The sequence below is a fragment of the Dipodomys ordii genome, unplaced genomic scaffold, assembly GCF_000151885.1.
Source record: "Dipodomys ordii isolate 6190 unplaced genomic scaffold, Dord_2.0 Scaffold184, whole genome shotgun sequence".
Classification (NCBI taxonomy): domain Eukaryota; kingdom Metazoa; phylum Chordata; class Mammalia; order Rodentia; family Heteromyidae; genus Dipodomys; species Dipodomys ordii.
This window is the reverse complement of record NW_012267400.1, coordinates 620412-631042: the sequence shown is the minus strand read 5'-3', so window position 1 is coordinate 631042 and position 10631 is coordinate 620412. Positions and strand designations below refer to the sequence as shown.

At 63.1% G+C, this 10631-nt stretch overlaps 2 protein-coding genes across 2 annotated transcripts in view; both read right to left on the bottom strand.

Annotated features, from left to right (window-relative positions):
* The window catches only part of Ier2 (immediate early response 2), a 3130-nt gene extending 2392 nt beyond the window's left edge, over nucleotides 1–738 (bottom strand). The window contains exon 1 of the mRNA XM_013034188.1: nucleotides 5–738. Coding sequence (XP_012889642.1) covers nucleotides 5–589 — 585 coding nt within the window. The 5' untranslated portion in view covers nucleotides 590–738. The remainder of the gene's footprint in view (nucleotides 1–4) is intronic.
* A 7188-nt stretch (nucleotides 739–7926) lies between these two features.
* The window catches only part of Nacc1 (nucleus accumbens associated 1, BEN and BTB (POZ) domain containing), a 4138-nt gene continuing 1433 nt past the window's right edge, over nucleotides 7927–10631 (bottom strand). The window contains exons 2-4 of the mRNA XM_013034187.1: nucleotides 10459–10564; nucleotides 10288–10385; nucleotides 7927–10125 (exon numbers count right to left, since the gene is read on the bottom strand). Of these exons, the coding sequence (XP_012889641.1) occupies nucleotides 9863–10125; nucleotides 10288–10385; nucleotides 10459–10564 (467 nt within the window). The 3' untranslated portion in view covers nucleotides 7927–9862. The remainder of the gene's footprint in view (nucleotides 10126–10287; nucleotides 10386–10458; nucleotides 10565–10631) is intronic.

Here is a 10631-nt window from a genome sequence, read left to right as displayed (position 1 = left end):
AGGCGGCGGGGCTGCAGTTCAGGAGGCCGGAGAACCGCCTCTGGAGGACGCGCGCCAGGTTGGGGAAGGCGCCCTCCGCGTGGGCCGGCGGGGGCTGCAGGCGATCGGGGACCTCCGCCGCCGCCTCCTTCCCCTCCTCCTCCTCCCCGCCGTCCAGACGCGCCTTCTTGCTGGGGACCAGCCCGGCGTCCCCGCAGTCGCTCAAGCTGCTGCTTCGCCTCTTGCGGCTGACTCTGGCGGGGCGCGGGTCACCGCGGACCGGGGTCTCCGCGGCTCGGGGCGCCTCTTCCTGCGTGTCCATGGGCTCCGGAGAGGGCGGCTCGCCGTCGGGGGGCGCAGCTTCCGCCGGGGCTTCGGCTTCCCGCGGCGACGGGTGCAGGCGAGGGTCCGGGGAGCCGGCGGGATTCGGGCAGAGCTCGGGCTCCGGCGCGTCCACCTTGGCCGAGAGGTAGAGCTCCCGCGCGCTGCGCATGACCAGCGACAGCTGCAGGCTGCGGTGCAGGCGCAGGCCGCCGCGCTGCAGCCGCGAGTGGTACATCTTCCACACCGACAGGGTCATGATGCGCTGCGCCTCCTTCTGCACTTCCATGGCTGACGGGCCGTCGAGGGCGGCGAGAACTCCGCGAGACAAGACAGGGATCCCAGGTTAAGCGGACACCACTCCACAGTCAGCCACACAGCGACGCGCGCGACCAGGCGGCTCCAGACGCTCTGCCCCGGCGCCGGCCACCGGAGCCCTTTTATACCCACCATGACGTCACGGGGACGCCACGCCCAATCAGAGGGCCGCATCCGGGCTTTCCTAGGCGTCGTGGCCAATTACTCCTTAAAGCGACAGGGTGATATTTACCCTCCGAGAGCGGGAGGGGGCTCACGCGGACGCGGAGCTGCGCCCGGAATGAGCCCGGCACACACCGCGCCTGGAGCTCTCGGGTGGAGAGCCACCGAGGCCCCCGTTCTGGGGCCCAGGGGAGCGGGTGGGGGCTCAGGGGCCACCCAGGTGTGGAGGTCGCCTGGGGAGGCGCCTGTGTGTGGCAGGCGGGAAGTCTCCAGAAAGCACCCGGGAAAGACCCGACTTCGAGGCCGTGTCAGTTCCCCTCTGGGTGGCAGCTGCGAGGATCGCAGCCGTCTAAGGAAGGTCTGCCGGCTTCGGGAGTGCTTGCCACTTTTACCGTGCACGTACGACGGGCCAGATCCCGTCGAACTTCTGCTTTTTGTCCACCCGTCTCCCGTCCGCTCCGCGGGGAGTCCGTCGTGTCTGCTGCTGGATATTTTTGCTTTTTCCTTTTTCAGTGGGAAAATCGACGCGATCGCTCCAACACTTGGCAAGCGGAAGAACGAGCTGCTGGGGGGGAGGGTGCGAGGACCCCCGAGCTCTTCGATCTCCACGAGCCGCCGGCCCAGGCCGTTCTTCCTTGTTTGGCCATGGTTAAGGGGCAGGCGCCAGGCTCTGGCTGGCTCGGCGGGCAGCGGATATCCGCAGACCCAGGCGCACATCCTGCACAGCCATCCCCGCCCTCCCCCCGCCTCGCCCCCCACCCCAGCTGCCCCAAGCATCCTCTTCCGCCCCGTCCCCCCAGCTTCCCCCCCGACCTTCGCCAGCGCACCCTGAGACGACACCGTCCGGGTTACAGCGCGTGGCCGCCCCCTCCCCCGACGGCGGACAGCCCCGCGCTCCGCCTCCGCCCCGGGGAGGGGGCCGGAGTCGGTGTTGGAGCTGGAAACCGATCCTCCAGGTCCCACCTTCGGCCTGGAGCTCCCCAGCATTCCGCTCCCAAAACAACTTAATTCCAGTGGCGGGGGGCAGGGGGGGGGCCGGGGAATGCAACTTGGTTCCAAACGGCTCCATCGCTTTGTGGTGCGGGCGCTTTAAGGGATCTCCCCCTCCCCCCACCCCGGCGCGTAGAACCTTCCCGCCAAGGCAGCCCGCAGACTTCCAGGGCTAAATTTGGAAGTAGTGACGCAGGGCGGGCGGCGGCGCTGCTTCCGGCTGCCCAAATAAGGACGGGGGCCGGGATCGCCGTAGAGGGTGGTGCGAGCTTCCGGGGGCGGAGCCTCGGTCTCCGGACACGCCCCGCCCTCCCCGCCCCCGGCCGGCTGGAGTCTGGGGCTTCCGGGCCTAAGTCCAGCGATCGGGGTAGGGAAAAGGCGCCGGCGTCCCCTTCCTCACCCCCACCCCCGGCTACGACCCGCGGGGGCGACCCCCCCCAACTCCTTCAGCCATTCTGGAGACTTAGTGGCATCCCCAGCCCAAAGCAATCTGTAGGAACCCACACAGCGATTGACACAAAAGTTGTCAAGGCTCCCCAAAACATGCCCTCCGACCCCCGGCTGGGATACCGGCACCCCACTTTCTTCCACCCCCACAGAAGTACTTTCCCGGAGGTTCCATGCCGGGAGACTATCATACTGCGGGTGACCCTCCCCGGACGGAGCGCGCACGCGCACGCGCACACGCAGGGGACCCTCCCGGAGGCCACCTCCGAGCTCCCCCCACATCTCCACCCACGAACCTCGGGCTGGAACCCCGATTCTGTGTAAGTAACGTTAATTCGAGTCTACAGAATCCCCCTGCACACTGTGAGCCTCGCAGGCAACTCCGGGGTCCCTGCTGCCCTCGCGGCACAGTATCCCATTTACAGGAAAAGTGAGCAGAGCCCAGCAGAAGCCCCTTCCCGGAGATGGGGCGCCCAGCTCCTCCGTAGGCCGCCACCCTCGGGGGACCCTTGGCTGGAACGATCTCATAAGGACGGGACACCGGTGGCCAGCTCGGGGCTCAGGGATTCAGTGAACCTCTGATCAGCCCCTTCCTCAGCTCTCACCCTTATTTACAGGATGCCGTAGTCACATACATTGCCCCCGAAGGGAACTGGGAGGGTGTGCGTCCTCAGTAATGGGGGAGGGCGCTGAAAATCCTAGCTCTCTTTAAGACGGAACTTACACTCTGGCCCCTGGCGAAAGCTACCCGGAGGAGGGGCGCGGTGCCCACACCGGAAGTCACTCTTGCCCACAACAAATATGGCTGCAGAGGAGACGGAAGCTCCCACACTTCAGCGCCTCTCTCTCCCCTGGCGGCCTCACACTCGATGGTGGTGTGACCCGGGGACCGGCGGGCGGGGAAGCGATCGCCGGGACGGACGAGCTGTCAGGGTGAGTGACAGTGCGGGAAGGTGCGGGGGGCGGTGCCAGCCGGTGTCGGGGTGGCAAGCCAGAGCGTGCCGGGGAGTCTGGGCACCGCTGCCGGCGTGGGCGGCGGGAAGGCGCGGGGCGTGGGGCCAGGAGGACCTGGAGGAGCCCAGGGGAGGGGGGTGCACGGAGACACCCGCTGCGAGTGACAGGCAGGAACGGGTGGAGGGAATGGGGGAGGTCCTGGAGGGGCGGGGGGGCATTGGACCTTAAGCTTTGACCCTTAACCTTTGACTCCCAGCCCCACGCATTGTAGAGCCTAACCCGGGCAAGTTCAAGCTCGCAGCCGGGGACCTGCGCGAGGGACCTGCGCATGCGCGAGGCTGTCTCCCGGCCTGCCTCCCCCCCCCCTCCCGCAATGTCCCACCTGCTCACTCCACCTGCTCAGGGTCAGAGATGTGGATCTCTGATGTGTCCTGACCGGGCTGCCTTGGAACCCCGATCCTCCGGATTACAGCTCCAGAATGGCTGGGGTTATGGGTGGAATTACAGGAGCCGGCCTGGAGCCCATCTGTTTTGAGGATGAGGAGGGAGAAATGTATCTTGGCTGGAATACACTCTTTTCTTTGCAATATACTGGTTTTCCTCAGTGTGTGTGTGTGGGGTGTCTATGTATAGCCTTTCTATTGACACATAGCTTGCATCCTGTCTTTTTCTCCAGGTCTGCACATGGTCTGATTGGTTCCCCATCCACCTTCTGCTAGTCTTCCCTCCACCTGCCTACCTTAACCTACCCTTTCCCTCTTGGTTGCCTCTTTTTTTTGTACATGTGTGCCAGTCTTGTAGCTTGAACTCGGGGCCTGGGCGCTGTCCCTGAGCTTTTCCACTCCAGGCTAGCATTCTACCATTTGAACCACAGCTTCACTTCTGGCTTTTTGCTGATCAAGAGACCAGTCTCACCAGCTTTTCTGCTTCACTTAGTTTCCAACTGAGATTCTCAGGTCTCAGCCTCCTGAGTAGCGAGGATTTCAGGCCTGAGCACCATCACCTGGCTTTGCCCATCTGTTCTCTGCACATTAGGAAACATCAGCCCAGCCGGGTATGGACGTCAGTGGCTCCCGCCTGTCATCCTAGCTACTCAGGAGGCTGAGATCTGAGGATCATGGTTCAAAGCCAGCCCAGGCTGAAAACGCTGCCATTTTTTTTTTTGGTCGGTCGTGGGGCTTCAACTCTGGGCCTGGGTGCTGTCCCTCAGCTCTTCAGCTCAAGGCGAGCGCTCTACCAATTGAGCCACAGCGCCACTTTCAGTTTTCTGGTGGTTCATTGGAGATAGGAGTCTCATGGACTTTCCTGCCCAGGCTGGCTTTGAACCGCCATCCTCAGATCTCAGCCTCCTGAGTAGCTAGGATGACAAGTATGAGTCACTAGCACCTAGCTTCGCTGTGTCATTCTTATCTCCACTTAACTGGCAAAACCAGAAGTGGAACTGTGGGTCAAGTGGTAGAGTGCCAGCCTTGAGACAAAAAGCCAAGGGAAGAGATGCACAGGCCTGGAGTATATGCCCCAGTACTGGCACCAAAAGGAAAACAAAACACTTAGCATGATACCTAGGCAGCAATTTGAAATGATTGCAAAATAATGAGAAGGCAAGATTTATTAGCACTTGGGTAGCTCGCTGATGTTCCCCAAGATGAACTCACTCATCCATCCTTTACAATGAGGACAGGGGAGTGGAGAGGGGTACGGGACCCATCTTCGCCCACCTTTGGGGAAGTGGGTGCACCCTAGTTACACCGGCATGGATTGGCCACTCGCGTCCTGGGACGCGGCCTCTCCATGCAGTGTCCCGAGTCCCGCCGCGACCTCGCGGGTGCCAGGGCAGCTCTGCTGTCTCTCCCTCCTCCTTGGAAGAGCCAGCCAGCCAGCAGGTTTGCGTGGGGGGGTTGGGGGGCCCTGGGATGGGAGGGGGAGGGTGACAGCCTGCGGAGGACCCTCGGGCCCCCCCCCCATGATATAGCTGCTCATGCACCAGCTGGACATGGTGTCTGGAAGCATCCAGGTCCTGCAGCGTATGTCAGGGCGCGTGGGGGAGGGGCTGGAGGAGCAAAGCAGGTCAGCCAGAACCTGGGGGTTGGGGTGGGCACCTTGGGTGGCCCCAGCTGGCTTCCGGGGGGAGGGCTGATGGCATCTTGGTCTTGGCAGCGCACTGGGTGGCTGTGCTTGGGAGATGGACCACTTCACTGGCAGATGGACCGGGTCCTTGGGAAGATGGCCAAGGTGACCCGTGTGACCAGAGTGAGGGGGGGGGTGCTGGGTCCCCGTCACTTTTGACCCTTTTGTTCTCAGACTGGCCACTGTGCTGTGCCATCTGATAGTGGCTTTCTTAATTGTCCTACTCTTTGCCTCTTTTTTTTTTTTTTTTGGTAGGTCATGGGGCTTGAACTCTGGGCCTGGGCGCTGTCCCTCAGCTCTTCAGCTCAAGGCGAGTGCTCTACCACTTGAGTCACAGCGCCACTTCCAGTTTTCTGGTGGTTTATTGGAGATAGGAGTCTCACGGTCTTTCCTGCCCGGGCTGGCTTTGAACTGCGATCCTCAGATCTCAGCCTCCTGAGTAGCTAGGATGACAGGCGTGAGCCACCAGCGCCCGGCTACTCTTTGCCTTTTGATGGGTCGGGGCTGGGGTCTGCTCCCTGCCCCCACTCCCTCAAGGAAAAGGGAGTGGGGCTTGGGGCGGCGCTGCCGGCTGTGTCAGCCAAAGCCAGCGGGACACTCAGTCTCCAGCCGCCATGGGTCCTGGGTCAAAGGTGCTCCGTGGGGGAGGGGGATGGCCTGCCAAGACCCCAAAGGCATTCTCCCTGTGCCTTCTCTACGTGCCAATTTGCAAATAAAACTCTAAACTTTTCAGACGCGTTCCTGCTTATGTGTTGGCGCAGGGAAGGCAGGTGCTACCACTTTAGCCACAACTCCACTTACAGACTTTTTTTTTCATCGGTCGTGGGGCTTGAACTCTGGGCCTGCGCGCTGTCCCTCAGCTCTTCAGCTCAAGGCGAGTGCTCTACCACTTGAGTCACAGCGCCACTTCCAGTTTTCTGGTGGTTTATTGGAGATAGGAGTCTCACGGTCTTTCCTGCCCGGGCTGGCTTTGAACTGCGATCCTCAGATCTCAGCCTCCTGAGTAGCTAGGATGACAGGCGTGAGCCACCAGCGCCCGGCTACTCTTTGCCTTTTGATGGGTCGGGGCTGGGGTCTGCTCCCTGCCCCCACTCCCTCAAGGAAAAGGGAGTGGGGCTTGGGGCGGCGCTGCCGGCTGTGTCAGCCAAAGCCAGCGGGACACTCAGTCTCCAGGCGCCATGGGTCCTGGGTCAAAGGTGCTCCGTGGGGGAGGGGGATGGCCTGCCAAGACCCCAAAGGCATTCTCCCTGTGTCTTCTCTACGTGCCAATTTGCAAATAAAACTCTAAACTTTTCAGACGCGTTCCTGCTTATGTGCTGACGCAGGGAAGGCAGGTGCTACCACTTTAGCCACAACTCCACTTAGACTTTTTTTTTCGTCGGTCGTGGGGCTTGAACTCTGGGCTTGGGCGCTGTCTCTGCGCTCTTCAGCTCCAGGCCAGTGCGCTATCGCTTGAGCCACAGCACCTCTTCTGATTTTCTAGTGGTTTATTGGAGAGAAGTGGCACTGTGATTCAAAGTGGCAGAGCACTGGCGTTGAGCAGAAGCGCTCAGGGACAGCGCTCAGGCCGAGGTCAAGGCCTGCAGCTGGTAGAAAAAAAAAAGTCTCGTGGATTTTCCTGCCTGGACTGGCTTTGAACCGCGATCCTCAGATCTCAGCCTCCTGAGTAGCTAGGATGACAGGCACCAGCGCTGGCACCCCGCCCACTTACAGCCTTTTGCTGGTTGGTTGGAGGTAAGTCTCACAGATCTTCCTGCATAGGCTGACCTCAAACCGTGACTTTGACTTTCGGTTCTGCTCCTGAGTAGCCAGGATTACAGGTGTCAGCCACCGTGGGGCTCAGCATGTGTTTCTTTCATAAGGTGGGTGGGGTGACTACAAACTTAGAGCCACACCTCTTTTTGTTTGTTTCCTAGGTGTGGGGTCCCAGGGCTTGAACTCAGCCTAGGGCTTGAACACTGCCTAAGACTTTGTGCTCAAGGCTGGTGATCTACCACTTGAGTCTCAGCTCTACATATGGCTTTTTTGGTGGACTGGAAGTAATAGTCTCAGGAACTTTCCTGCCCAGGCTGGCTTCGAACTGCTATCCTCAGATCTCAGCCTACTGAGTAGCATTACAGGTATGAGGCACCTGACTCCCTCCTGACGCATTAACCCTCCGTACAAGCCCAGCGGCATTCAGCACTTTGAACCTGAGGTGGTTTCTATCTCATGTTTGGTTTCAGCTGCATGAAACACTACTGGCTGAGCTTGGTGGCTCCCTTTTGTAATCCTAGCTGTGCAGTGGGCGGAGACAGAGCACCTTGGCTCCAGGGCAGCCCAGGTGGAAAAGCTTGCAGGACAAATGCTCAGGTGCCAGCCCAGACACAAAAGGAACCTTATCAACACCGACCAAAAAGGCCAACCAGGCCAGCACAAGCCAAGCGCTGAGCACCAGCCTTGAGCAGAAGAGCTCAGTGACAAGCTGGGACCATGAGTTCAAACCCCAGGATGGACACATGGACACACGCACCAAGTGTGTGACAAGTCACACACCTCCCTGACCCAGCTCCGGAGGGAGAGATGGCAACAGCAGGGTGGGAGCTGGGGTGCCCCCGGCGCCCCCCAATGAGCGGCATGCAGCAGGGCTGTTACAAAGGCGTTTAGTTTATTCTGGTCAGCATCGCTGAGACTCTGGTTCACATTTCCAACGCGCTCCTCTCCTTACAGTAGTTAATGTGCAATCTCACTGGCGCCGCGGGGCGGGGAGGGGGGGTGTTGGCACTCCCCGGGCAGGTGGGCAGCCTGGCCCGGGGAAGAGAAGGTGGGTGCTGGGTGCGAGGGCGGCCAGCAAGGCGGGGAGGGCCTACAGTCTGCTAGACGGGGTTCTCCATTTTAGTCTTTCCTGGCTGCCGGGAGGGGGGGAGGGGGTGTGTGTGAAGGGAGGGGGACACCATGCAGCTCAGAAGGGGGGCACAGCTGGCCACTAGGAGGGGCGGGGGGGGGTGCAGGGGTGGCTCCGGGGGTAAGGCACAACCCTGTCTTTGGCTCTCCTAGCACGGAGTTTCCTCCCCTGCACCCTCCACCGCATCCTGGGGCCAGGAGCACCCCGGGGTCCCCACGACAAGTGGGCTGTGCCTCCCACCCAGCCCGGCACTGCAGGGGCTCGGAGGGCTGGACGGGCAGGAGGACCCCTCCCCCCCACCGCTGCCCCCGCTAAGGCCTGGGAGGGGGGAGCCCCTGCCTCTTTTGGGGGTGTCTACTCCGCAGCCTGCCCCGCGGCCTGCCAAGTGAGCAGGATTTTGTGCTTTGGGATCAGCCGGGGGAGGGTGCGACTAAGGTGCTTGTGCTTTAGCTGGGGCGTCCACCCCCCCTCAGGCCACCTGGGGCTGCGGTGTTGGGGCCCCAGCCAGCCCTGACACCCCACCCCCATGACAAGCAGATGCCCGGGGGACCCCGCCTCTCAGCGGGGTGGCTGCAGCCGAGGGCAGGTGGGAGCTGAGGGTAGGGGTGGCAGGGGCACCCAGAGATGAGGAAGCAACACTCAAAGGGAGGGAACTAAGAATTAAGAACAAAAACAAAACCCCAAAACAAAACTAAAACCCCCACAGCCCTCGTTCACATGAAGACTCCGAGCGCGAGCCCTGGCTCTGGGAGGGCCGGAAGAGAGGAATGGAGAGAAGAGCCAGGAACGATCGAGAACAATCCAGGTGGGCTCCGCCAGCCGGGGGCCTGAGGTGGCCCTGGGCGCCCTGGAACTCATCACTGAGTGGAGGGGAGCTGGGGACCCACGGAAGCCGGGGGGCGGCACCCCCCGGGCACGCACACATTCAGCCCTGGCCTGCCTCGCGCCCCGACACAGTCCCGTTGGTTTGAAAAATAAAAGGAAATCTTATACTTCAATATTTCATTCGCTAAAAAAATGTCTTAAAAAGTATGTACAGGGGGCGGGGGCGGGGGCCGGGCCCCGCGGCGGGCGGGCCGGGCGCCCCAACCCTGGTCTTACCGCCCTTCCTCCGGCGCCTTTCTCAACTCGAGCCGTCTACCCACGCGGGCCCGCGGACACGGGAGGCCTGTCCTGCCGCCGAGACCCTCCCAGAGCCGGAGGCTGCGGGGGTTTCCGCACGCTGGGGGGCACAACTGGCCGCCTGGGGGGTCACCCTAGGGTTCGTGGGGGAGCCCTCCCCCAGCTGCCCCGCGCAGGGAAGGACCGGGGGATAGGAAGGCGCTTTTGGAGACTGGAAGCACTGGGAGGAGGTGGAGGGTCCTGAGAACCCTGGTCCCGAGTCCCAGGGGGCTGGGGAGGGGGGCAGCGGTTCTCCCCCTCCCCCCAGGCCCACCCCTCCCTGGGCGGGCCTGGGGGGCCCAGAGCCTCCCACGGCCCCCCCTCCAGCCCACCCACCCGCCGGCCCCGGCTCGCAGGGGGAAGGGGTGGTGGGATGGGAGGCAGAGGGGCCGGGAGCATGCAGCGCCCCCCGAGGGTCCTGGGGAGGGGCAGACAGTAGCTCGTGACCAGGGTGGGCGGGAGTGGCGGGAGGGGTGTGTGTGGCGCCCCCCCCCACCGCGGGGTCCCCCGCACCCCGGGTTACTGGAGGACCTCTGCCGAAGGGCCGGCCTCGCTGTCGTGGCTGGCCGTCTCGAAGCTGTGCTCCATGCCCATCATGTCGGGCTCCATCTTGCCCGAGTCGCCGATGAAGCTGCTGTAGGCGTCGCCCTCCGCCAGGTGCAGCGGCTTGGCCTTGGGCATCCAGCTCTTGCGCACCACGCGCCGGGCGTTGGTGCACATGTCGGCCGCGATGGCGTTCATCTCGCTCTCCTTGAAGTTGGGGGCGAAGTTCTGGCAGTAGTCTGCGGGCACAGGGCGGCGGCGCGGGCTCAGGCCCAGACCTGGCCCTGTCCGCAGCACGGAGCACAGGGCGGGCTGCCGGCTCCGCCCCAGCTCCCCGAGCCCCGTCGGCGCTGCCCCCCGTCCAGCCCCCTCCCCGGCCCGCGGGGGCCGCGGCCACTCACACTTGACGGCGTGGAGGACGCGGCTGTCCAGGGGCTTGCGTCTGGGGTCGTTGGTGGACGAGCGGATGCCCGTGCCGCAGCTGTTGGCCAGCGTGTTCCTGGGGGGGCGGGAGTGAGCTGGGAGGTGGGAAGGGGGGCCCGCCCCGCCCGCGGCGCTGGGGAGGCGCTCACCGGTCAAAGAAGGAGGCCAGGAGCCGGCGCAGCAGGACCTTGTGCCGCGTGCCCGCGCTGACGTGGCAGTTCATGAGCTGCGCTCGCGTGATGTACACGTTGGTGCCTGCGGGGGGCCGGCCGGGGTCACCGCGCACCCGCTGCTGCCCCCGCGCTCGCGACCCGCCCCAGCC